Below are 25,573 nucleotides of genomic sequence, written 5' to 3' on the forward strand. Positions count from 1 at the left end.
CTTTTGGAAATGGATCACCAGGCCTGTCTTCCAAGGTGCCTCTGGGTAGGTTAGAGCTGACAATCTTTCAGCTAGTAGTTGAGATCTTAACCACCTGTGACACCCAGAGAATCCTGGTAGAATTCCAGAATGCAGATTAAGGAATTCCTACTGCTGGGGCCCTCAGAGCTGTCCTAATAGTTTAGCTTTTCTGGAGTTCCATAATACCCATTTGTGTAATTCTCTGCCTTTCTATGAGCTAAAAGATATCTATACTTGAGAAATATCATGTTCCTTGCAACCAAAATACAGCCTACTATGCTTGCCCCTAAGAACAGAGGAGCTCTTACCTGAAGGTTAATCCACTGCCACTGCTGGTCACTAACGTAACAGTATTTATTGACTACCCTTCCCTTCCTGCCCCAGGCACACCCACCTCATCAGGTCACTTTTTGCAGGTGCACTACAGTCATATATTCTTTGTCCCCAGTGTAACCTGTTTTCTTCCCTACACTTGGCCTCTTATTTTGGTTGTCTTCATTTGGTATCCTGTATTGGACACGGTTTTAGTTTACTTGGCTCTGAATTGGCACACCCTTAAGGTACCTATAACAATTCCCTGTTAACTCCATTTACCAAACCTTGGATAAGAGACTCTTCCCCTTTGAGGCCCATCCCTCAGTCAGTTTTTTTTTTTTTTTAATACTCTATTTTTACTTTTTTTATTGTGCTTCAAGTGAAAGTTTACAGAGCAAATCAGGTTCTCATTAAAGAACTGACCAATTGTTTTGTCACACTGGTTGTCTCACTTTTCTGTTCAACTCTAACAAGATCATTCCTCTTCAGAAGGGACAAAAAGAAAGATGGCCTATCTCCGCTGCTTTTATCTGTGTGGTGAGCTAGAATTTTCTGTCAGCGCTGTGTTTTGCTGCGAAAAGAGAAGGTAAAATCTAAAGTGCTACCCTGGTAGGGGGAAATCACCATCCATGACTTGAAACATCAGTGTTTACAGTTTCAGTGTGTTAGAAGTGGCGTGTCTTGTTGGGTATCCATTACGGTACATACAGAAATGTGTTATTTCCTACCTAAACTCTGACATATGAGGCTTTGGGACCATGTAAACCACCTGACAATATTGAGCAAAAGGGCCTGCCAAGATAGAGACTTCAGTGCCACCTGCAGACTCCAGAAGGGAGTGAGGCCAATAGGCCGCTAAGCCCCTGAACTGTGCCTCCCTGCCCAGGATCCTGAATAGAAAGAACAGGTTCTGTAGGTTCATTTCTGGGAAGGCTTCAAATGCTCCAATTGTATGATTCTCTGGAATAAAATGATAGACCTCAAGGCCCACCTAATGTTGAGTACTAGGTTTTTTTTCTGTGTTCATAGCATGTTAACTTTATTTATGAAAAACAAACTGAATACTTTTTAAAATTCAGCATTTAATGGAACCACTAGATACGGTCAGCAATGGAAGCTCAGACAGGCAAACTGGAATAAACAAAGAAATACTATGCATATATGTCTGTATAAATTGACACGAAGATATCCAGTACATTTAAAATGCAAAAATCCAGTTACAAAATAATAAGTAGAGTAAGAGTCCACCATTAAAGCACTTAAATACTTGTTCTTTATAAGTCAGATATTCATATAGTGTTAACTTTTTGCAATTATGTATTTTTTAATAATAAAAACAACAAAACAATAATGTTCAAAACACATTTATTTACTAAATCACTTTGTGGTCAATATCACATATGCTTTCAACAAGCATTTAATGAAAGATTGTGGTATACAATGTACTTGTTTCTAGAAAAAAGTCTTACAAGTTGACGAACAAAGATATAGTTTTCATTATATGTAGGTTTTAGAACAACATTCATTATGGACTATTACCATAGTAAAAATTTATTTTCTAACAGCTCAAGTATCCAGTGAAATATTCAGAGTTAAGCCATGTTTTTTTTTTCAGTCATATTCAGAAAATCTAATGTGTTTACTTGCTTGTTGAGTCTTTGCCAGTCTAATCTTTTCAGCTTTGGTAATTAACTATAGAGAAAGAAAGCAGAAATTAGAATGTTTTGGATACCCAAAAAGGACAAGGTAATTATAGCTAGGAAAATTTCACAATTATTAGCTTGAATGGTATCTGAAAAGAAGGGTAAAGGGAGACTAATGAGAGGGTTAAGTTTAGGTCAAATCAATTACATACAACACTGTCTAGATTATGGCTTACTAAGTACAATGGGTATGAAATGTTTGAATTATGCAAAACCCTTTTAGTCCTACTTTACTAAAAATCTATCTCTTATTAAGTCACTGTGCACTGGTAATTTTTAAAACTTTTTAGGAGGGTCTAGGACCCACATTGGTTTGTTATTCTATACTCCCTTGAGTATAAGTATTACCAAGACATTTCTTAAACGATACTGGTCCTTAATAATTACGTTATGCTTATCGATTTGTTTTGGGCTGAGTGCTATGTGAAGGTCTGCTTATAAATGTGAATTTAGAAAATTAAAAATATTCCATATAAAGGTAAAGGCTATTTATTTATTGCACCATCTCATAAATTTCTGGATATGTTTTAATAAAGTCAAATGAAATTATATGAAACTCAAAGAAAATCATTTAAAATACCTTACTTAATTTCAGAGTAAACACATATCTTTTTGTCTTAAAAATACAGACTCAATGAGTATTCATTAAATTAGTTTCTTTTAAAGTGTGTGGTGCCATGTGGCCATTGATAGGAAGTCACTTTTAGATTAGACTAAAAATCTATTTATCTGACAGCTGAGTCCACAAAATCGTAGGTGTTTAAAATTCTGGTACACCCATGCATTGTTCACAAATTTCATGAATTCTGCCCTTACCCTCTGAACATCTAACGTATCAGTAATTTGAATAGAAAAGACCATTTTGATAAAAACAAAAAGTTCAAATATTTCAAAAGGTAAAAAGAAACAAGAAAAAGCCTCATTCTGTCTCCATAGCTGCTATCCAATTTTATCAAGGCGCACAAAGTGCTAAGGTATACCTTTCTTTTATTTTCTCCATCTTTTGTGACAGGTCATTAATTTACCCATATCTGATTTTTATTATGCAAAAATACCACATATAGAAAAGTTTTTTTTACATATTCATTTTTTTCCCTTTTTAATCCTCTGTAAATTGAATGAAGTTTAAGAAACTGTTCACAGTATTAGTCTAGTCTATAACATGAAAACTAATAACCAGGATTTATTAGTAGTTTTCACTTAACAATGGACCATATATAATACTACCGCAAAAATGATGGGATGTCAAGGCAGCAAGGTATTTAAGTCATATTTTTGGCAAAAATCACTGACATTCCTCAAACGTTTTCCAAACAATTACCATTACTAAGGTGCTCTCTAATTTTTTTTTTTTTTCTCTAAGGACTGGGCTGCTAACCAAAAAGTAGGCAGTTGGAACCCACCAGCCTCTCCTTAGAAGAAAGATGTGGCAACCCGCTTTCATAAAGGTTACTATCTCAGAAATCCTATGGGGCAGTTCTACTTTGTCCTATAGGATCACCATGAGTTGGAATTAACTCAATGGCAGTGGGCTTGGTTTTGGTTTCATTAAGGAGCTCTCAGTTCTCCAGGCACACTGGCCTCTACATTTTCTGTTCCTTCTGCCTGGAAAGCTGCACTTCCAAACTCTCCTTGGGTTGTTCACTCACTTCCCTAGATCTCCGCTCTAATGTCACTTTTGAAGCGAGAACTTCCCAGACAACTTCATCTGATACAAAGCTACCCAGCAATACCCATTAGTTTGTTGTATTTTTCTGCACACCAGTAGTCATCTCTTGACCTCTATTATTTATCTGAAAGCTTCAAGAAAGCAGGTACTTTGCTACTCATGGCTGCGTACACCCATTTTCTAGAATTGTGGGCTAACGTAAAGGGGACATTCAAAAAAGATTTGTTAAATGAGTGAATAAACAAACGAAGTAGGTTGACAAACTAATTATGGTCTATTCTATTTGATGGCACTGGGGTTGGGGGCTATTCCGCTAACAGCTTGTAAGGTACTATTTTGTGTAGTATCTTCTCATTTTCTGAAATGTGCAGCCAACTAGCTACTTCCATAGCTTCAGTTAAGATCCTGTACTTTCAAATGTTTCTATTTATGAAACAAATTTTGCTAATTTTCACCTGATCGTGCAACAGGTGAAAGGTCAGGAAAAGAACTCTCCAACTCAATGACTGTTCTTGTTAGCTGCTGTTCACTCAATTCTGGCTCATGGCGACCCTGTGTGTGCAGAGTAGAACTGCTCCATAGTGTTTTCAAGGCCGTGACCTTTCGGAAGCAGATCTCTGAGCCTGTCTTCTGAGGCGCCACTGGGTGGGTTGGAACCCCGAACCTTTCAGCTAGTAGTCAAGCACGGAATCATTTGTACCACACAAGGACTCCAACTCAGTGACAGAGCTCCTCATTGTGCTCCAACTCAATGTATAAAACTCCCTAGGCAATGTTTACTTCCTAGGCTCAAGTTTAATTTTCAAAGATGGAATCTTTCTAAATTTCTAAGATGAGAACTCAATTGTTAACTCCTAGTTAAAAAAAAAAAAAAAAATATATATATATATATAAGTGAAATTTCATACCAATTACAAGAATAAGTATTATTTAACATATTGAGTTAATTTTGCAGTTACCAGCTCTTGATTAACAATTTCAACATTTAAATAATCTCAAGCAGGCTTTGGAATTAACACCTCATAGATCTGAAAGAGTCCTTAGGAAGGAGGGAGGCCTCCCCACCTCAACAAGTTCTTCTCTATTCATGAAAACAGAATTAACAAAGACCAGTAGGAAACTCCTCTCCCAACCCCCCACAGATTATCTTAAATTCCAAAGAAACCTGGGTGATAGAGGGCTGATTAAAGACACGGTGATTTTTAAGTTAAAAAAAAATATATATATACACACATACACATAACCCCCAAAATCAACAAAACTAGAATACAAGACGCGTAACTTTTAAATTGCTAAGTAAGCATAAAAGGAAATTATTTTAGATTTTTCTCGTTTATAACATACAATTTTAAATTAGTTATTATTACCCTATTTTGTGCATGTTAAAATGTATTAACCTTTATATGCATAATTTGTTTTTAAAGAATAAACTTGACAGCTCACTAGCAATAATAATTATTCTATAAATTACCCAGTATCATTTTACATTTACACAAAAATAAAACTAATGAACAAGAGGCTTGCTTTAAATCGTTTAATTTGCTTAAACTTGTGTATAATGCTTGTTGATGCTCCAAGAGAAAAAGGAATAAAGCTTATCATTCCTATAGGGAACATTATGCATGGTCTCTCAATCTTACCTGTGGAGCCACATATCTTTATAAACTACACACTAAATACATTGTGTTTTTGCCATTAAGACAATGTTCAAATGATCACTACCATCAAGCTATCAAACACAGCAGTAAGAAATCAAGACTTTAACTTTGAAGTGTATCCGTAGTTGAAAAACAAACAATGGCAACAAAAACAACTCTAAATTAAAATTATGTACCCTCGTGAGGAAAATGATTATAATTTCAGGTATTTTGAGATCTAAATAGTTGAGAATTCTCTCCCAATCTAAAACACAGTATATACTCTGTAAATCTTTGTTGTTTGTTGTTGTTAGGTGCTGTCGATGACTACATATTCCTGACTTTCAGAAGAAACTGATCCTCTGAAGATTTTAGGCTACGAAACAGAAACAACTACGAATTGATTACCTTCTCAGTGCCTCTTTTCTTTTCCCGAGGCTGATTAAGTTTGGCTTGTCTGTCTACCAAAATCTTCTGCCAATATCTCTGTTCATGATCACCTTAAAAACAAAAACAATCACTGAACACAAAGATATAAATGAAGAAACATATTCACGGCAATACAGTCTCAATAATGGAACTAGAATAGTTACTTCATTATACTTAGTATTACTTTATGGATATTAAGAGTACAAAAAGAAAATTACTAATTTCATGCCAAAGTCAGAAAATATAACACGATAAACTGCAATAAAAATTGTTGAAAAAGAAGTTTTTATGAATTTTACCAGAAAGGACCTCGAGTTTCCAGCTGTGCTTCTTTTTGATTTCTGTACAGGCATTTATAACTGCTTGAGCATCCTCAGGAGTCTTAAATCTTACATGGCATTCTGTATCTCCTTCTAGCAAATCAACATAAACAACTTCTGAGATCGCTGCCAAAGTATCCTGTATTAGTGTTCAGTAGAAACACAAAACAGATAATAATGTTTCATAATAATTATAAAATTATCCTAAAGGTTGTGTCAGAATGTATTATCCAAGTAAGCCACTGTGAAACGTCAGTATATATCCTACATCAAACATTTTTTACACAAAAATACTCTTAAAAATACACTTGAACGAAGAAGAGAATCTATTTAACATTAACTCTATAATCATAATTTATCTTCATTAAACCTTAACACCTGAATCAGAATGTAAATATTCCATAAGGAAAATGGACTTCTAGAGCAGAATGTACAAATACTGCCCACTTCCTCTCCTCCCACCAAAAGAGTTCTAAATCTTGGAGTAGTAAATTAGGAGAAATAAAAATGGTTTTTTAAATTGGAGAAGGTATGTTTTCACTTGTGGTAGTTAGCTGTTTTCAAGTCCATTCCTACTCAAATGCAGCCCCATGTGCACAGAGCAGAACTGCTCCATAAGGTTTTCAAGGCTATGACCTTTTAAGAAGCAGATCGATAAGGTACCTCTGAGTGGGTTCAAACTGCCAACTTCTCCCTATGAGTTGAGCACTTAACCTTTGCACCACCCAGAGACTTCGTATTTTTACTTACCTGTACAAAAATCACTTCTGATTTAAAATATATATAAAAGTATTCAACTTTTTATAAAAACTCATGAAAAAAAGCTTCATAAAACCTACCAAAATCCTAAATTCCCCAGTGGACCAAGAAGAACACAGGTCAAGAGGTATTTCTTTCTGATAAAATACCAAAGGAACCTCTTCTGAACAAGCTGTCATCACCCAGCAAGGAAAATTTTACTTGGGATGCCTGCCGTGCTGGCAAATTAACAAAATTCTCACATTCTTAATCAATTTTTTCTTCACAGCAGGTTGCAAAGAGTACAAAAAGCCTTTATGCAAGAATGTAACAAATTCTTCATCCATCAACTTCCATTCATAAAGCTAAAAAAAAAAAAATAACCGGCAATTCCCATCTGAAAAAGTCATTCATTTCTTCTCCCTTTAGAGTTTTACTCCCTTTCCAAGTACACAACTAATTTAGATTACTTTTAGATGTATAATTTTTAGATCTTTGAATTACGGAAAAAATAACAGCAATACTTAGAAAAATTATTTTATTATAAAGCAAGAAATGTATATTTAGTTAATAATAAAGAATATCTATATAACTTTTAGAAGACAGGGATTAGGTATTAATTTATCCCAGAACTTAGCTTCAGAAAACAGGCACTTAGTAAATGTTAGCTATATCAATAAATAAACTAACTGGAGAAAAGTATACGTGACAATTCTTTCCATTTCTCTACTTAGTTAAACAACACTAAATTTAGAGCAAAGTAAGAAAAATCAGCACTAAATTGATGAAATTTGAACTTATTCACTAGTAGTAGTGAGAGTTTTGTAACTGATTTATCAAACAGATTAGATTGCTACAACTCAAAAGATATTCACTAAATATCCATTATAATGTCAGGCTAATCTCCTGATTTAAAACCCTTCTAAGAATGACAAATTAGCCTAGTAATCACAGGGACAAGTCACAGACAGCAGTAACCACCATCATAGCTCAGTTTTTGTTCCACTGAAATGTAAGTAACTACTATATTAGAGTTATTTTGGTAATGGAGCTATTTTGTGATTTCGATTATCATAAGTAATTTGTAAATGATCTAATTACTAATTTGATAACAAAAACTCTTTGACAAATATAATTAAACCTATGTCAGTGATTCCAAATAACAAGTTTTTACTAATTTTTTCCATTAAATCTTTTGCATTCTAACTAAACACAGCAAACCTGACGTCAACTTTTTAGCTTTCTAATCCTGAATTCTATATTGCTACCATACACTAAAATGCAAACTGGTGGGATTGGCCAAATTCCTCATAGATATGGGATAGAGAATTCAAAACCCTTTTTATTGACAGCTACAGGGTTTGAGAATATGGGTTCATATAAACAGTGCAGGCAGATATCACAGTGAGCAAACACCTCAATGCTTAAAATAAGTGACTGGCCTATGTCTGCAAAACCAAACCGACATGCTACACAGGCTGAATCAGCATAAAAGAATTTTTAAAATTTTGGTATAATATAGGTGAATACTTTACGTGGTTAAAAAATAGTGCCTCACCTAAACATGTGAGAGGGTAAAGAGTAAATAAGTTATGGTGCTCTTACACAAAAGTATATGACACCATTAATAAGTATTGCTGTATGTGTTAGTGCAAATGGCTGTAGGAGATAAACTGTATATAAGGAAAAGAGAAAACTGTAGAACACTTTATAGAAAACCATAGCAATCTGTAGTTTAAATCAGGTAGAACAATGGATTTATTTGTACATGTATGCAAAATGTTGTAGCTTTTTACAAATACTTCATCCTTTTCTATAACTGCTTTTCAAACATGTTTGGGTAATGCTGTTTACAAGCCATCAACATGGACTGAAAATAATTAACCGAAAACTAAAAAAGTGAAACAAAAAAGTCTTTCCTCCAAAAAGCCCTACACTTCTTTCAGAAAAAATTTTTAATCTTAAATAGGATTAACAGTCAAAAATAAATGCATGTTAAGTGAAAAATAATGTATAACATCTTGTTTATGCCAAAAGAGCAGTTTTGATCTTTTTCTGAAAGTCATTACATAAATCTTCTAAGAATCTATTGAAAGTCAAGAGTTCTACTGAAAAGAAATTCACAAATTCTCTAGTTTGCTCCCAAACCAGACAATATCAGATGATTACAATTTAAAATGTCAGACCAACTAGAAAGCTGACTACATCTTCAAAAAATTTGGGGCTGTTTTTCTAAACTTCATTTTCACTGAAAATAGAAAAATGTCCCCTAAAAAAATATTGGGGAAATAATTTTACTATATCCTTTAGTTATAAATGTAATTATACTTTTTCATTCAACTACATGGCAGCCAACAATTAGAGGCACCAATAAATATGAGCATAAATTGTAACTTTTCTACAGAAAAGGGTGTTTAAACTACACTCACTATAAATTTGATCCACTGAGAAATTTCAGTGTTTAGATTTTGCTTCAAGTTAAACCTTTGGCTTACTATGGAATCAAAAAGCTACCAGAAGTTACTACAGAGGTAAAAATTCTAATTTGATTTGCTTTGTTTTTCCATATTCAGAACATTTTCACACATTAGAGTTACTCAGAGAGAGTGACAACTACCCTGGGGGCTCACAAGCATTACCCGGACTTGTTTCCTGCCAGGTAGGGGCTCTGTGCTAATGATCTTCACAATCACTCCACTCACAAACTGTGGTCCCATCGCATTAACCTCCTGGGGGCGACATTCTTCACTGTTGGCTGTTGATTTGAAAAGGAAAAGATTAGAAATAAATCTCTAACACTTAGGGAAGTCACTTTAGAACAAAAATAAATGATTCCTTCGTTTTCTAGGCTGATTTAAATAAATTATTGTATTATATTTCATACCGCTTATTTCAGATTACAAATACAATAAAACAGTTTATTACTCTAAACTCAAATCTGTTAATGTTGGAAGGGCATTCGTAAACCATCCCCTTCCCCATAAAAAGGCCTTTTTCCTTGAACCAAGTAACAAAATAAAGAAACAGGCATAAGATACTATCATAATATTCTATTACTTTATGACTCAAAAGTGAACACGTATTTTGACAATTTATAGGAAACGTGTCCTAATATTGAATTCACAAGAATCTTGCTTTAATTATTAGTTCCTGCTTGTGGTTCACTCTATGCAGTAAAACTACTGGTGAGGAATTACAATCTCTATTCCCACAAACTTCTTCACCCATAAACAAAGCAAGAGATAAATATTTACAGAATTTGATCAATAATGAAAACTACAGAGAAAACGAATTAATACAGCTACTATTTAAAATCTGCCCTTCAAATATTCTAGTATCAAGAAATCACATATCTGGACAACTTGACAAATCAATGATTTCTCTAATAATGACAATTTTGTGTTAAGTTTTTAAAAAAACTTAGAAATACCACTTGATATATAAGAACCATATAACACAATAAAAGCTACCATACAGATCTCTTACTTTTTTCATTTTTCATTCCAGACTTATTAGGTTCGCCATGGTCTGTTTCCATTTCTGACTCTGATTTTATTTGGGATATTGTTTTTTTTAAAGAAGCCATGCTTGCTTTTTGCAGAGCTAAATACTCCTTTTTCAAATCCATCCATTCATTCCTGTAAGGGGGGTAATAAACGACCTATTAAAATACCTTTCCTATACACTCAAATTGTTTCCTGGGTTCTAAATTCATCTAGCTTGTTTGCTTAAGGGAATTCTGCTTGTCTCAAAATTCAGATTAAAAATTTTAAATTTGCAATGTTTAAATTCTTGAGTGTGCTCCAAACAATGGAATTTATGCAAGTAAAATTTAGAATTCATTAATTAGCCAGTAACACATACCAGGATCATCAGTCTTTACTGGGGGAAAGATGACAGGTTAAAATCAGAGATTATTTGTGAAACAGGTTTCAATTAGAAATAACATTCCTTAGTATTTACTTGAATCAAAAGGAATTTCTAAGAAGAAAAAAACACCCCATGGAAGTAATTTATTTATTTACATGCATTTACCATGTGGATGTTTCTGCAAACAGCCAGAGCCCCCCCAGATAGAAACACAATGCCTCCTCTGACTCCACGGGAGCACTCATTGTTACCCTAATCTCTGCCATCAAACAAGCAGATAGGAGATTTTTAAGGAGGAGGATCTCCTGTGGTAATGGTTTTAGCTGTTAACATTGACATCTGTATACTTAAAAAAAAAAAAAAAAGTATCCAGACCCACCCAGGACCATACATTCCCTGAGAGCTGATACATTAAAATAACAAAAGGCTCTTGTAATGATTCTCTGAGATAAAAAGGCAAAAGGAATTCAGGAGTTGAGAATAGTATAAATACAAGCGCCTGAAGGCCTTGTCTTACGCTCCTGGAAAAGAAGTCTTTGGAATCCAATCCAGGAAGGTAAAGGAAACTCTCTTCAGAAAGGTATGGTATTTTGTCTTTTCTCCCTAGGCTGATGGATTTCCTTTGACTTTAACAAGGAGGTCCTTTCTGCTATTTGTAAAAAAGTAAGTGCTTCCTTGTTTTAGTAGAAGTGAATTCAACTAATCTCCAGGTGAAACTCTTCAGCTATCCCGGTATTTTTAGAGGCTTAAGGGAACCCCTTTGCTTTAACATGGGGGTACCTGCTGTGTAAAATAAAAGTAAGTGCTTCCATGTTTCAGTGGAGGTGTCTCCAAACCGACACTTCTCTGTCTGACATAGACTTCAATTTTTTCTTACTTAGTACTTACGGATGATGTTCATGATTGCAAGCGTGTCAAGGCTGGGCTCCCCACCACTTAAACGTGGATGTACTTGCTTTGAAACTAAGAAAGTAAGTGCTTCCATGTTTTAGTGATGGTGAGTCTTCTTTTTACATTTCTACATGACACAGAATCGAGCCTTTTCTATTTTATGTTGTCTAATCTGTAAAGGGACCCCCTCTACTTAAACATGGAGGCACTTGCTGTGACATACTAAAATAAGTGCTTCCATGTTTGAGTGTGGTGAATCCTAACAAATCTTCAATTGCTTTATATATCCATATTACATTGTGTGGCACAGGCCATTACTGTTGCTAACATGCAACTCTGCTGAATATACATTGGAATTGCACTTTAGCAATGGTGATGGAGTGTATTTGTCAACTGTCAACAAGTAATGTTTATGCCAGACTTACTTTGATAATACTCTTAATGGTATAACCTCTTCTCCCATTTTATGTCTCTCTTTATGTTTTTTCTTATGTTTTCTTTTTGTTTTTAAGAGAGATCCATCTTTGATATCTCCGGTATCCTTTTCCTCTTCTGTAGAGACTTCCAAATCTTGACATATTAAAAATCATCCAGTTAGACATTTTGGATATGAAAACTGTTACAATCTAACCGTATATAATCCTAATCTTGAAGTAATTTTACCTTTGTTTTCTTTGGAAACTTCTTTTACTTCTTTTTTAATGTTTTCTTTTTGAGCCGTCTTTTTTACTTTAGATCTGGGAGCTAGGCATTCGGTATTTGCGGAGGCGCTCCTTTTCCTCTTCCCAGTTCTGACTTCAGGTAAGTTGGATGCTTCAGCTTTTTCCCGTTTTTTCTTTTTCTTTGCGGGGGGCTTTTGAGCTTCAGGTATTTCTACATCAGACCCCTCAGATGTCGTCCTGGACCTTTTCAGCTTACAGACATTTTCATTGCTTGTGTCCGTATTTGCCTCTTTGGCCTGGACACTGTCTTCCTTCTTCACTCGGCCTTTCTTCTTTTTTTTCTTTTTCTTCTCTTCTGTAACAAAGCCATTATTAGTTTCATTTCACTTAAATCACATACATATTAAAATAGAAGCAAATAACTTACCAGGTACTCTTAGAGCTGGAATGGGTTTATTTTTCACCGTCTTAGGAAATATCCCAGGTTTTCTTGGTGCTTCTTCTGGTGGGTTGTTAAGAAACTGAAAAATGTTATAAAATAGTTAGTATAACAAATTACTAATTTTTTTTTCTTTAGGATCTTGGACCTACCTCAATAGCTTTTGCTGCTTGTTCCTTTGTTTCAAATTCCACAAAGGCAAATCCCTTTGGGTCTCCAGTAGACTTATAATGCGGTATGCTTATATAAACAACATTGCCACATTTACCAAATACTCTTTCGATCCAGCTGTGATTAACATTTTTGGGAAGTAATTCCTGTAATTAATTAAAAGTCAAAAGGTCAATAAACTTGAACATAATTAAAACGCTTGTGTGTCACTTTTTGACTGGTCACCTGGGCTTTTCTATAATATGGCTTCTTACCACATAGACTGTCCGTTCATCTTCATCTTTTGGCCTTTCACCTAGGGGCTTTTTTCTCCTGATCCTGGTGCCTTCTAAATCCAGCTTAAAAAAAAGCAAATTAAATTAATAAATTGAATCAAAATAACTGAGATAGTAAATTATGAAGAATCTTACCTCTACAACAGCTGAGCTTTTCAATGCCCTGGCAATTAATTTTCCATCAGTGGTCAATTTCTTCATTTTGTTAAATGACACAAGAAGTGATATATCAACATCTAGCAAGAAATGCAAAATAAATGGTAAACCAACCAACAAGGCAACTGTCCTGCTATAGAGATATTACTCAAATCTTAAACAAGTGTCCATTAAAATTGGTAGTGACCAAAAGCTCTGATTTATTAAACATCCTAAGGATAAAAAAAAAAAGCAGCACTCTTTTGTATTCCCAACTCAAAACATGTACATGATACTATACGAAGTACTTGTAAGTAAATGCCTTAGTGAAATGATTAAAAAAATGTATAAAATCCTACAATGGTTGTGTGGTTTATTCTGAAAAGATTTTTTCATTTGTTGCTTAATAAAAACTATTTGTCATTCATTATATAAAACATTAAATATTAAATATAAACTCCGCTGGCTGAGAATTGGAAGTTGTACACTAATGGAATGTGCGTGTGTATATATATTTACACGTCCACTACATTCATTAAATCTGGTTCCATTAATATCTAAAAACAACTTACATCCATCTCTAGATTTTTCTATCTGCTCTCGCAGAAATCTATCCTTGTGAAGATTGGCGTCTCCAAACCAAAAGTCCACTTGCTTAGCAATATCGGCAAGCACTTGTTTAACTCGAGACCGTTTCTTTTTTTCTACATCTTTTTTCTTTTCAGTGTTTTCCTGTTCCATTGCTTTGTCTTGACTTCCGTTTTCAGTTTCCATTCCTGTGAATGAAAAAAATTCTTTAAATTGCCACAAGTGATACTTAAATACAGAGAAACATTTTTTTTTTTACTTAAGGGAATAATGGACTGAATATCTGGTTGTCAGAAGATAAAAACTTTGCAGGGAACACTTACCAGACATTTTCCATAATCAAGAATTTTCATTCACTGCCTTTCTGTTTTTTCTTAGAGCTCTTTCCTGTTCACTTTTCATAAATCTTTTCAAAATTTTTCTCCTGTGTTATGGGATCATAACTTTAGTATTACATGCCTTTTAAGCAACACAACCCAGTTATCCTAAGTACACCTCACAAAACTACACTAGTAAGTAAGCTAAGGAGCAAGGGACTCAGTCATTCTCCACCTCAACAAGGTTTTATGCACATTAAGGAAATAAAATACTGATTCTCGGTTTTTAAAAATGTTATTTTCCATTTACTAGATGCAAAATTTAGATGCAAAATGCTACTGCTAAGTTGTAGAGTTGTAGATTCGGCCCACTTTTCAGGTGGAGTTCCTAAAAGTGGAGTTCCTATTCTGGTTTTTGCAATTCCCAACCTCTTTCCCCATTAAAGGGAAAGCATTACTTTGCAGGCCTCTTTTTCTCTTGTCTCCCTTAGCTCTACCCATGCTGGTCTCCTTGCTATTCCTGAAACTCACCAGGCAAACTCAATTGAGGGCTTTCTGAACTTGCTGTTCTCTGGGGAACACTCACCCCAGATAACATGCTCACTCTCTTTATAAGGTCTGTTCAAATGAAAATTCATTGAGGTCTTCTCCCACAACTGTATTTAAAACTGGAAACTTCTGGACAAACAGATACTCTGAATCTCTCCTGCTTTATTTTCCCTAACGTTTGTCACCTGTCATTACTACAGAGCCCTGGTGGTGCAGTGGTTAAGAGCTCGACTGCTAACCAAAATGCTGGAAGTTCAAATCCACCAGCTGTTCCCTAGAAACCCTATGGGGCAGTTCTACCCTGTCCTATAGGGTAGCTATGAGTAGGAATCAACTTGATGCCAACAGGGTATCATTGCTATGGAGTCCCAAAGAAAAAAAAAACAAACAAAAAATCCCTGCTACGGTCGGGTCGATTCCGACTCATAGCAACACAGTGACCTGGCTGGTACAAGTGGTTACCTTGCTTGGCTGCTAACCAAGAAGTTGTAGGTTCGAGTCCACAGAAAGGCACCTTGGAAAAAAGTTCTGAAAATCGACTTCCAGAAAAACCAGCCACTGAAAAGCCTATGGAGCACAATTCTCTGACACACTTGGGGTCACTATGAGTCAGAGTGGACTCAACAGCAACCTTTTTTTTTTTTTTTAATCATTACTATAAATTTGATTATTGCTTATCCTTTCTAGGATGCAAGATGTATAAAATCAGAGATTTTTGCCTATTTACTGATGCATCCCCAGTTCCTGGCATAGTAGTCACCCAAACATTTGTTTTTAAGAATTGAGTTATTTTACTTGAATCACAAGAAGTACAAAAAAATGAATTTATAAGCAAAAGATTAACATCAGGCCTGGGATGATACAGGACTACCTGAGAATAACTTAGTTCTCCCATAATATTGTTGCCTTGGGAACAGCAGAGTTAAGATAAATGAAGATGGTTGTATCTGTCTTCCTTATTTCACATGAGTGGGGACAGCTGACATACAGGCCTTAGGTCTACATAACCAGCATGGCACAAAAGACTGGCGGACAAAAAGGTTAAGTTAAAGTTTTTATGTGTCAAGGTGGCTGCTATACTTGCCTGTTGTGGATAAGGGTGCAAAAAAAAAAGGAAGTCGATTTGGGTAATTGCTGCTCCTCTCGAGGAAATGAAGATGCTGCACCTGTTATATCTGCTGCCTTGTATTCTTCTATGAAGCACAGCATTAGAGCAAAGCCTATCTGTGTCTTCTGAGTGACTGCCAGGTGGAGCCTGTAACCGCAGCAGTGAGGATATAATGTCTTTTCAAAGTGATAAATTCAGTAAGGGAGTGCTGCCCTTAACGTAAAATCCATTGCCAAAGTCGAATGAAACTCATGGCGACCCTGTGTGTTACAGAGTAAAACTGCTCCACAGGATTTTCTTGTCTGTAATCTTTACAGAAGTAAGTTGCCAGACCTTTCTCTCATGGCACATTTGGGTGGGTTCAAATCGCCAACCTTTCATTTAGTAGTCAAGCCCAGCTGCTCCCCATCCAGGGACCACCAGATGAAGGCCGTTAATGCACTTCACCTCAAATCTCAACTAAACATGCATGCTCACCAAAGTTAACAGAAGAGTCTTGACATTTTTAGAATAAGCTTTGGTTCATCAGCCAAGTACCAATTTTGAAAATACACAAGTAAAAGAGTATTTAAGCTGATGTCAGCTGAACACACACAAATGCAGCTACACATCAGAATTAATAATTAGAAAAACAATCAAATGTCATTTAGTACTGTATAGCCACATTCCTTGCCTCAAGCTCTCACTTCAATCCCTCCTGTCAGGCTTTCCTTCACACCATGCCAGTGAAGCTGCAAACTAGGTCAAGGTCCTCCACCGACATTCTTGATCTCTCAGTAGCACTTATAGTCAAGAATGTCCACCTTGAACACATTTTCTGCACACGGCTTCCCGGACAGTTTGCCTCCGTCCGAATTTTCTTTTCTGGACCCTCCCACTCTGCTCTACCTTTGAACGTTGCCTTATAATTGTACTTGGTCCTGGGCCCCCTTCTTACCTACAAGCTCATCCTTCTGAGTCTCCTTGGCTTTAAATGCCATCTTTATGCTGATGTTTCACAAATCTAGGTTTGCCAGCTCTCATTTCTCCTATTTGCTCCCACTGCAATATTTAATTGGCCATTTGACACCTGTACTTGTTTATCTAAAGGGTACCTAGAATTTAACATGGCAAAAATAGAACTCTTGAATTTTAACAAATCTATTTTTTCCTTAGTTTTCCCCATTTCAGAAAATACTATTTACACAATTGCCCTGAGGGCAAAAACCTTGAAATCATCCTTCCTCTTTTCCTCACACCCACAGCCAATTCATCAGCATTTCTGTTTGTTCTACCTTCAAAATATATCCTGAATATGCACACTTTTCATCTTTTCCATCACAACCACCTGCTCCAATTTACCATCCTGTCTTGCCTGGGCTACTGCAAAAACACAAAACAAACAAACATCAAACCCGTTGCCACTGAGTCAATTCCAACTCATAGTGACCCTGATTGGGCCAGGACGACCACAAGAGCTTCTTAATGGGCCTTAATCAATTCTCCAGAGAACAGCAAAAATAATCATTTAAGACTGTAAATCAGGTCCTGTTAGTCTCCTGCACAAAATCCTCCAGAGGTGTCTTATCACACACAGAATAAAATCCAAAGTTTTTACTGTGGCCTACTCCTTATTCCATCTGGCCCAGGGTTATCATCTCCCATAACTCTTTATAGCAGGCTAACTCTAGCCACATCCTACCACCTTTCCGTTCCTTAAACATGCTAAGGCCATTCCTATTTTTGCTCTTGCTGTTCCCTTTGCTTTCTCTACCACATCTGGTAGGTTATGTCCTTGTTCATTCTGGTCTCTGTTCAAATGTCATTTTCTCAGAGAGGCTTTCTCTATCAATCTAAAATAGCCCCCACCTTGCCAATCTTAACCGTACCTACCCCTTCAATCACCACTTTCTATCCTTTCATCCTCTTAGCACTACCTGGAATTATAATTTTATCGTCTGTCTACTCCACTAGAACGTAAACTCTATGAGGGTAGGAACTTTGGCTTGTAAATAAATATATTTAAAAGTAAAATGTAAAGCGTTTAGCACTTCAAACTACTTTGTAATGGGATACGACATAAATAAAATACAAATATAGGGTATGATTAGTACTATAGCTGGTTCTATTGCTAACTTTCCCTCCAGAAAACCGTAAATTATAAAAGCAGACTGCCAGCTCTTCAAATCCTTTCCTGGTCAAAGCCCACCATCTAAGGAAATAGATCCCAGAACCACATAAGCACAGAAAGTCACAATTCTCCCCCAAAACAAGGCTTTTTCCATCATTCTCATACCTCAGACCAGAGAGCCTGCTTCATTCTTTCTTTAGATTATTTAAGTTCAGAAACTCTTGTATAGCACGCATAAAGCAATTTGGATCTTTAAAAATATATCATGCACCTAGTTTATAAAGAAAATGTTCTACATTTTAATTTGGTGAACAGCGTCTGGGGTCTTAAAGCTTGTGAGCGGCCATGTAAGATACTCCACTGGTCTCGCCCATCTGGAGAAAGGGAGAATGAAACCAAAGACACAGGGGAAAGATTTGTCCAAAGAACTAATGGACCACAACTGCCACAGCCTCCACCAGACTGAGTCCAGCACAACTAAATGGCACCCGGCTACCACCACTGACTGCTCCGACGGGATCACAACAGAGGGTCCTGGACAGAGCTGGAGAAAAATGTAGAACAAAATTCTAACTTAAAAAAAAAAAAAAAAAAAAACCAGACTTACTTGTCTGACAGAAACTGGAGAAAAGCCTGAGAATATGGCCTTCAGGCACCCTTTTAGCTCAGGACTGAAACTGCTCCTGAGGTTCACCCTTCAGCCAAAGATTAGACAGGCCCACAAAAGGAGTCTAAATGGGCACACCAGCACCGGGGCAAGGACGAAAAGGCAGCAGGGGACAGGAAAGCTGGTAGTGGGGAACATAAGGTCAAGAAACAGTGTTGACCTGTCATGGGGTTTGTAACCAATGTTACAGAACAATAGGTGTATTAATTGTTTAATGAGAAGCTATTTTGCTCCGTAAAGCTTCATCTAAAGTACAATAAAAAGAAAGAAATACATTCTACAAATGATCAAATATATCTTCAATTTAAAGAAAAATATGGATTAAGCAAAAAGTAATGTAAGATATGGTACAATTTAGCTTCTCTAGTGATGCAATGGTTAAAGCACTCTGATGCTAATGGAAACGGTTAGAACCCACCAGCTGTTCCTCAGGAGTAAAGACTTGGCAATCTGCTCCTGTAAAGACTACAGCTTAGGAAACCCTACGGGGCAGTTTAACTCTGTCATATAGGGTCGCTATGAGTCAGAATCAACTCCACGGCAGTGAGGTTTTTTTTAATTTTTTTGAGTCAGAATCAACTCAATGGCACAGAACAACATAATGACTAAAGAAGATCAGCAAGTTACAAGGCAGTATTTTTATTACAGTCTCAGTCCGTAAAGTCTGTATTTTCTCAATGTTCTGTGATAACAAATGTGTGAATTGTCATTCAGGGCTAAATAAACTTACTATCTTCCCTCCCCTGGCCTAGTTCTCCTTTCACCATTTTCATCTTGTTTAAAGATGCTCTATTCTACTGAGCTAACCAATCTACCTATTTACTAGTTGTGTGAATCTTAGGCAAGCTTGCCCAAGTTACCTCATCTCTCTGTGGTCTATAAAATGGGGATAAACATCATTCTTACCCAACAGGGTTGTTATGAGGATCAAAAAAAAGCAGAGCACTACAAATTGCTGTTAAGTAGTATGCACTCAACACATTATCATTTACCAGTGTGTCTCTACATCCTGTCAATTCAACCTCTGAAATGGTTCTCATCTCCATTTAGTGCTCTCCATTACTACTGTCACTATATGGTAGGGGGACAGTTCACATAAATTGCTCTAGAAGTCATCCATCCTTCTGCAACTTGTCTAAAACACAGATCTGATTTGGTGTCTGCTGGTTCTTTGTTGTCAACCTCAAGTCAAAACTTTCCACAACAGAAATTCCTTAGCACTTTCCTGTGATCTAATTTTTCTTTCTTTTTTTTTGAACTAATGACATTGGACTGGCTTCTAAACAGGGACTTTAAACAAACAATAAAACGTTACTCTGTAACAATGCCCCCAACCCATTGCCTCTAGTTGATTCCAACTCATAGCAACCTTATAGGACAGAGTAGGGTTTCAAAGTCCCATATTTTCCAAGAAGCAGCTGGTGGATTCGAACTGCCAACCTTTTTATAACCTCCTCCAATTTACCAAAATGCATTCTATGTTCTAATCCAGGGATTCTTAACCTGAAGTCCATGGAACTTAAAATGGATTTTAGGAAGTATTGTGAACCCCAAGTAAAAAAAAAAAAAAAAAAGTAAAAATCATGATTTTTGTAAAAGTACGACATAAACATAAATACATGTCAAAGACTGTACTTCAATAATTAAATGGGGAACCAAAAACGAACATAACAAAGATTGTACTTCAATAATCAATGCGGGAACAAAAAACGAACAAAAAAAAAAAGCTCACTACTGTCGAGTCAATTCCCACTTATAACAAGCTTATAGGACAGAGCAGAACTGCCCCATAGGGTTTCCAAGGAGCGACTGGTGAATTTGGACTGCTGGCCTTTTGGTTAGCATCGGAGCTCTTAATCACTTCAAAACCAGGCTCCAAAGAGGGAACTAGGTGTTAAAAATCAGTTCAAATGAGAATTAAAGAGCAGACACATATATAGGTAATTAGGAATGATGAAATTAATTTTGTAATAGATGCAAAACCGATCAGGGTAATAATTACATCTTCACTGGACAACACTAATTTGCATAATCAGTTTTCTACAACTTACATACTAGTAAAACAGTTCAATGACAATGAAACGCAAAGGTGGAGCATGAGCTAAACAGGCACTCAGGGATTTTTTTTTTGGCATTTCAAAGTTTTAAAATTTTTCCTCACAAAATTATATGCAAAGTGTTTTCAAATGTAAACATGCACTTTTCCTGGGGTGCTTATTCATAGCTTTTACCACATTTTCATAAGCACTGTTGTGCCAACAAAAGTTAAGGATCGTTGTTCTAGTAACAATGGTCCCTGAACATTTTCTTGCCTCTGTGCCTTTGCTGAAATGAGTCTTCTGGTCTGTCTTGCCTTATAAAACCCCTGATTCAACTTCCAAGTCCCAGATAAAATGTCATCTTTCTCTCTACGATCTTACATCACCACTTCTTCCCTAGCTGACTGCTTCCTCATCTGCTTACCCTAAGTATCTTTATTAGCATTCAGTACACTGTACTTAGTCCTTGGGTGGCTTAACCTGTTAAGTGCTGACTACTAACCGACAGCTTGGCCATTCAAAATCCAGCCAGAGACCTCGGAAGTCAGGCCTGACGATCTAATTCCAAAAAGTCACAGCCTTGAAAACCGTATGGAGCATTCCTACTCCGCACACGAGGATGCCGCGAGTCGGAATCCAGTCAAGAGCAACTAACACACTATTTTCGTAACTAGACGTTCAACTGTTCGGGAACGAGACTGTTGCTGTTACGTGCCATCAGTCGGTTCCGACTCATAGCAAATCACTACATTCTCTATGCTTTGACAGCCGATGGTCAACCCCAGTCTCCCCAAATAGGCACTTTCCTTATTGCTACATCCTCTCTCGGCATCCGTACTTCCTCAAGGATGCTGCCAAAGGAGAGGCGTGCCCCAAACCTCCCAATGGCGGACCATATGCGCCCTCTCGCTCTGAAAACTGGAACTACAAGGCTAGCCAGAGGACTTTCGCGCACGCGCACAGAGAAGTACAACAGGGGCACTAAGACTGGGTTCGTGGGAGGGGGCGGGGTGATTAGGATGACAGATAGAATGGACTGCACGAAAAAGGACTGAGAGGAAATTAGACCTCACCCAATCTGAGCAATCCTATAGGCCACTTGTCACTTACTCGGTTCAGTTCCCCAAACACAGGGACACAGACTGCGTCCTTCAGCCTTTGCCGCCTTCCGATCCTTATAGTCGCGCTTCTTTTCGCGTCATAGCGTGAGCGACACCGTTCTCCAGCTCCCCTCGAGAAAGGCCGGCCCTGAGCCTGTGCGCCCGTCGTTACGTCACAGGCTTGGGCTGGCTGCCGTCGGGCGGGGCATCGGAAGGCGCGGCCGGCTGAGGAGCTTCGTAGCCATTGAAGAATTTGATTGGCAGTTTGAAAAAGGCGGTTCTGGTTGAGGTGGAGGTGGGCGGGCTAAGTAGTGGGTCCTGATCTGGTGTGGTCCCCGGTTAATTACGTCACACTCTTTCGCGGGAGAAATTCGAAAGTGGATTTGTGCAATGGGACAGGTGAAGTGAGCTGTTTCCTGGGGTTTTCGGGCAAGGAGGAGTGGATAGACAGGACGACTTAAGCGAGAGGCTGCATGGCTGTTTTGGGACGAAGGGACGAAAGAATCTGCTCCGCAAGGGGCAGACCGAGAAGGAAGCTGTTCGGGGGTGGGTGACAGGCACAGCTTGCTCGGATTGCCTCTAATAATTGGTGTCTCGACTTCACCGCTTTTGCCAGCCCTACTTTGCAATTTCTGTGAGGACCGGGGAGGGTTTTGGTGGTTGTTTTTAGGACGGACAATGTAATGGGTCAAGCCTTCATTGTCATCTGTGAACTATTTAGGGTGTCCATGGAAACCCTGGTGGTGTAGTGGTTAAGTGCTACGGCTGGTAACCAAGGGGTCGGCAGTTCGAATCCGCCAGGCGCCCCTTGGAAACTCTATCGGGCAGTTCTACTCTGTCCTGTAGGGTCGCCATGAGTCGGAATCGACTCGACGGCAGTGGGTTTGGTTTTTTGGTTTTATAGATCCTGCAGGCAACCTTTTGCATGTATCAAAAGAAAAAGCCCAAGAGTATCTCGTAATTATCAGGAAAATTGGCTCATATTTAACTGAGAACACCGAATTGACACATATATACACGTATATCAATTAGTATGTGTGTATATGATTGTGTACCTGTATGTGTATATGCATGCCTGTACATATGTAATTACCACGGAACACCTGGAGCTCTCCACACCACTTAAAAAAATTTATTTGCAAAGTAATTTTTCACCCACTAGAGATGGGCCAGCACTTGAAGTGTCTGACAGCTGTGTATTGATTACCACTTTGTGAAATTTTTTTATCCTTGCATCTCACATGAATATATGATGCTGTAGTATAAAATAATTTTTCTCATTTAATGGTAGGAAAGGGGTGTTTACTGAATGTAGGTATTAGAGCTCTCTTAAATATTTTCTAATTATCCTTTTTTGCTGAGTTTTAATCCTACAATCTCATTTACTATTTGTAAGAGTTTTTTTTAACCTTCTTTTAAAATTGTAAATCCCAGAAGAAATTTCACTAATTTGGGAAAACAATGGAAAGTTTATCTTACATTTCCTAAATATTGTGTAAGTAACCCTAACTAGTAAATGCTGGATTCCTAATCTTTAAATCATAGTGGCAATATCACAGTACCTACTCTTCAGGATTATGAGACTGATAAATATTGCATGTAAAGTATCTAGCCTAATCCCTGCCTGACACACAGTAGCGACATGATAAATAGCCCTATAGTATAGCATTTGTGAGTATGAGCGCTAGAGTTTAGGCTACTTGGTTTTGAATTCTGACTCTGCCATTTATTTACTTCAGTAGTTACTTAACTATTATGTACCTCAGTTTCTTTTTTTGTAAAATGGAGATAAAAGTAATACCTACACCAAAAATGTTGTAAGCATTGAAAGCATTTTTAGCAGTGTCTAGCATATACTTGCACTGAATATTATTATTATTAAAGAGATCTAAGATTAATAATTGCCACATGGTGGGCACAGTGCCTACACTAAATAGTCTCATCTACATACACAGAATGTCTAGCCCATTCAGTGGCTGGGAGCAAGTAGCTGTAAAAGCGCCAGCTAGTAAGTGTTTCTCTGTATCTCTCTATTATTTTCATAGCACTCTGGCAATTCTTGTGAGCTAAAGGGAAGGGATATAGGAATGTGGGAGTTATAGCTTTGAAAGGCAGTGCCTCTAAGTCCTGTCCTGTGACCTGTGTCTTCAGGTAAGTATTCATACCTCATTTGGCTACCTCTTACTCCATTCTTTCTTCACATGTCAGCCAATGTGATCTTTGTAAAACCCAAATCAGATTATGTCATTTTATTTGTTACATCCTGCCATGGTTTCCCATTATTGTCATAAACCAAAAACCAAACCCATTGCTGTTGAGTCAATTCCGAATCATAGCAACCCCACAGGACAGAGTAGAACTGCCCCACAGAGTTTCCAGGGAGCACTTGGTGGATTCAAACTGTCAACCTTTTGGTTAGCAGCTGTAGCTCTTTAATTTTATTGTGCTTTAAGTGAAAGTTTACATCAGTTTCTCATGCAAAAACTTACACACACATGGTTATGTGACCCTAGTTTCTCTCCCTATGATGTGACAGCACATTCCTCCTTTCTTCCCTGTATTTTCTGTGTCCATTCAACCAGCTCCTGTCCCCCTCTGCCTTCTCATCTTACCTCCGGACAGGATCTGCCCACTTAATCTCATGTGTCTACTTAACCTAAGAAGCACACTCCTCACCAGTATTATTTTATGTCTTATAGTCCAGTCTCTGTCTGAAGGTTTGGCAGCTGTGGCTCTTAACCACTATGCCACCAGGGTTTCTATGGCATAGTGGTTAAGAGCTACGGCTGCTAACCAAAAGGTAGGCAGTTTGAAGCAACCAGATGCTCCTTGGGGCAGTTCAACTCTGTCCTGTAGTGTTGCTATGAGTTGGAATCGACTCGACGGCAGTGGGTCATTACTGTCATAGAAAGTCCAAACTCCTCAGCAGGACATATAAGGCCTTCCGAATCCTATTATTATTTACCTTGTCACTTCTTATCCAACCACTCACTCTTCACTTGACCTCTTTATCATACTATTTAGAGTTCCTTGATTATGCTTTACTGCGTTGCCCTCATCCCTTTGCACATATCAAATTCCCTTCTGGAAAGTACGCCTCTGGCATGTTATGGTTAATGGTTATTTGTAGGTACAGCTTAGACATTGCCTCCTATTGGACCAAGTTTGGTGCCCCTCCTGTACTTATTCCTGTCATATCTTGTTGTAAATACTGCTTATTACCCTGCTGTATTGAAAATTCTTTGAGATCGGCAAAAGTATTATGTTCATTTTTGCATCTCAGCCTAGCACATAGTAAACCAAAAAATCAAACCAAACCTGTTGCTGTCTAGTCAGTTCTGACTCATTGTGACCCTGTGTGCTACAAAGTAGAACACCGTAGGATTTTTTGGATGTAATCCTTATGGAAGCAGATTGACAGGCATTTCTTTCATGGTGCCACTGGATGGGTTAGAACTGACAACCTTTAGGTTAGTAGTCGAGTGCAAACAGCTTGTGTCACTCAGGGACCTCTGGCACATAGTAAGTACTGAACAAATATATGTAATTTATAAATAATATACATTGTTATATGCCATCAAGTCAATTACAACTCAATGACCCTGTGTGGCAGTAGAACTGCCTCATAGGATTTCCTAGGCTGCAATCTTTATGTGAACAGATCACCAGGTCTTTTCTCCTGTGGAGTGGCTGGTGAGTTTGAACCATCAACCGTTTGCTTATCAGCTGAGCACTTAACCACTGCGCCACCAGAACTTCTTAAATAATATATATAGGTGGCATATTTTATGTATTTTATATGGATAAAAAAGGAACTGAA

At 37.3% G+C, this 25,573-nt stretch overlaps 2 protein-coding genes across 9 annotated transcripts in view; one reads left to right on the forward strand and one right to left on the reverse strand.

Annotated features, from left to right (window-relative positions):
- Window positions 1–621: 621 nt before the first annotated feature.
- LARP7 (La ribonucleoprotein 7, transcriptional regulator) lies at window positions 622–21,914 on the reverse strand. Of its 3 annotated transcripts, XM_010590513.3 has the most exons (14): window positions 21,764–21,911; window positions 14,187–14,287; window positions 13,848–14,051; window positions 13,276–13,376; window positions 13,120–13,203; window positions 12,847–13,011; window positions 12,683–12,776; window positions 12,257–12,607; window positions 12,019–12,163; window positions 10,319–10,470; window positions 9,472–9,587; window positions 6,074–6,233; window positions 5,754–5,845; window positions 622–2,028 (listed from the first exon to the last, which is right to left on the reverse strand). In XM_010590513.3, exons 2-14 carry the CDS (start codon window positions 14,191–14,193, stop codon window positions 1,948–1,950), a joined length of 1,752 nt encoding a protein of 583 aa, XP_010588815.1. In that variant the 5' UTR covers window positions 14,194–14,287; window positions 21,764–21,911; the 3' UTR covers window positions 622–1,947. The 3 variants fall into 3 exon arrangements, 2 of the variants coding, with proteins under 2 accessions (XP_010588815.1, XP_010588814.1); XM_010590512.3 differs by lacking the exon at window positions 21,764–21,911 and having other exon boundaries at window positions 12,257–12,610; XR_002785846.2 differs by lacking the exons at window positions 622–2,028; window positions 5,754–5,845 and adding an exon at window positions 6,934–7,197 and having other exon boundaries at window positions 6,121–6,233; window positions 12,257–12,610; window positions 21,764–21,914.
- Window positions 21,915–21,962: 48 nt separating this feature from the next.
- The window catches only part of ZGRF1 (zinc finger GRF-type containing 1), a 103,806-nt gene continuing 100,195 nt past the window's right edge, over window positions 21,963–25,573 (forward strand). For 2 of the 6 annotated variants that reach the window (XM_064285425.1, XM_064285423.1), the window contains exon 1: window positions 21,966–22,152. The gene's annotated coding sequence lies outside the window, so the exon portion shown is untranslated. Of the gene's footprint in view, window positions 22,153–25,573 lie in introns of all 6 variants that reach the window. The other 4 variants (XM_023548597.2, XM_064285424.1, XM_064285427.1 and 1 more) reach the window with 3 other exon arrangements.

This window comes from Loxodonta africana, chromosome 5 (genome assembly GCF_030014295.1).
Source record: "Loxodonta africana isolate mLoxAfr1 chromosome 5, mLoxAfr1.hap2, whole genome shotgun sequence".
NCBI classification, from domain to species: Eukaryota; Metazoa; Chordata; class Mammalia; order Proboscidea; family Elephantidae; genus Loxodonta; species Loxodonta africana.

Excerpts from the sequence above, each read along its gene's own strand:
- LARP7 (XM_010590512.3), bottom strand. Across the intron at positions 13,204-13,275 it reads AAAGCTCAGCTGTTGTAGAG|CTGGATTTAGAAGGCACCAG; the intron begins GTAAGATTCTTC and ends CTTTTTTTTAAG. Across the intron at positions 10,471-12,018 it reads CCATTAAGAGTATTATCAAA|GAATGAATGGATGGATTTGA; the intron begins GTAAGTCTGGCA and ends CCCCCCTTACAG.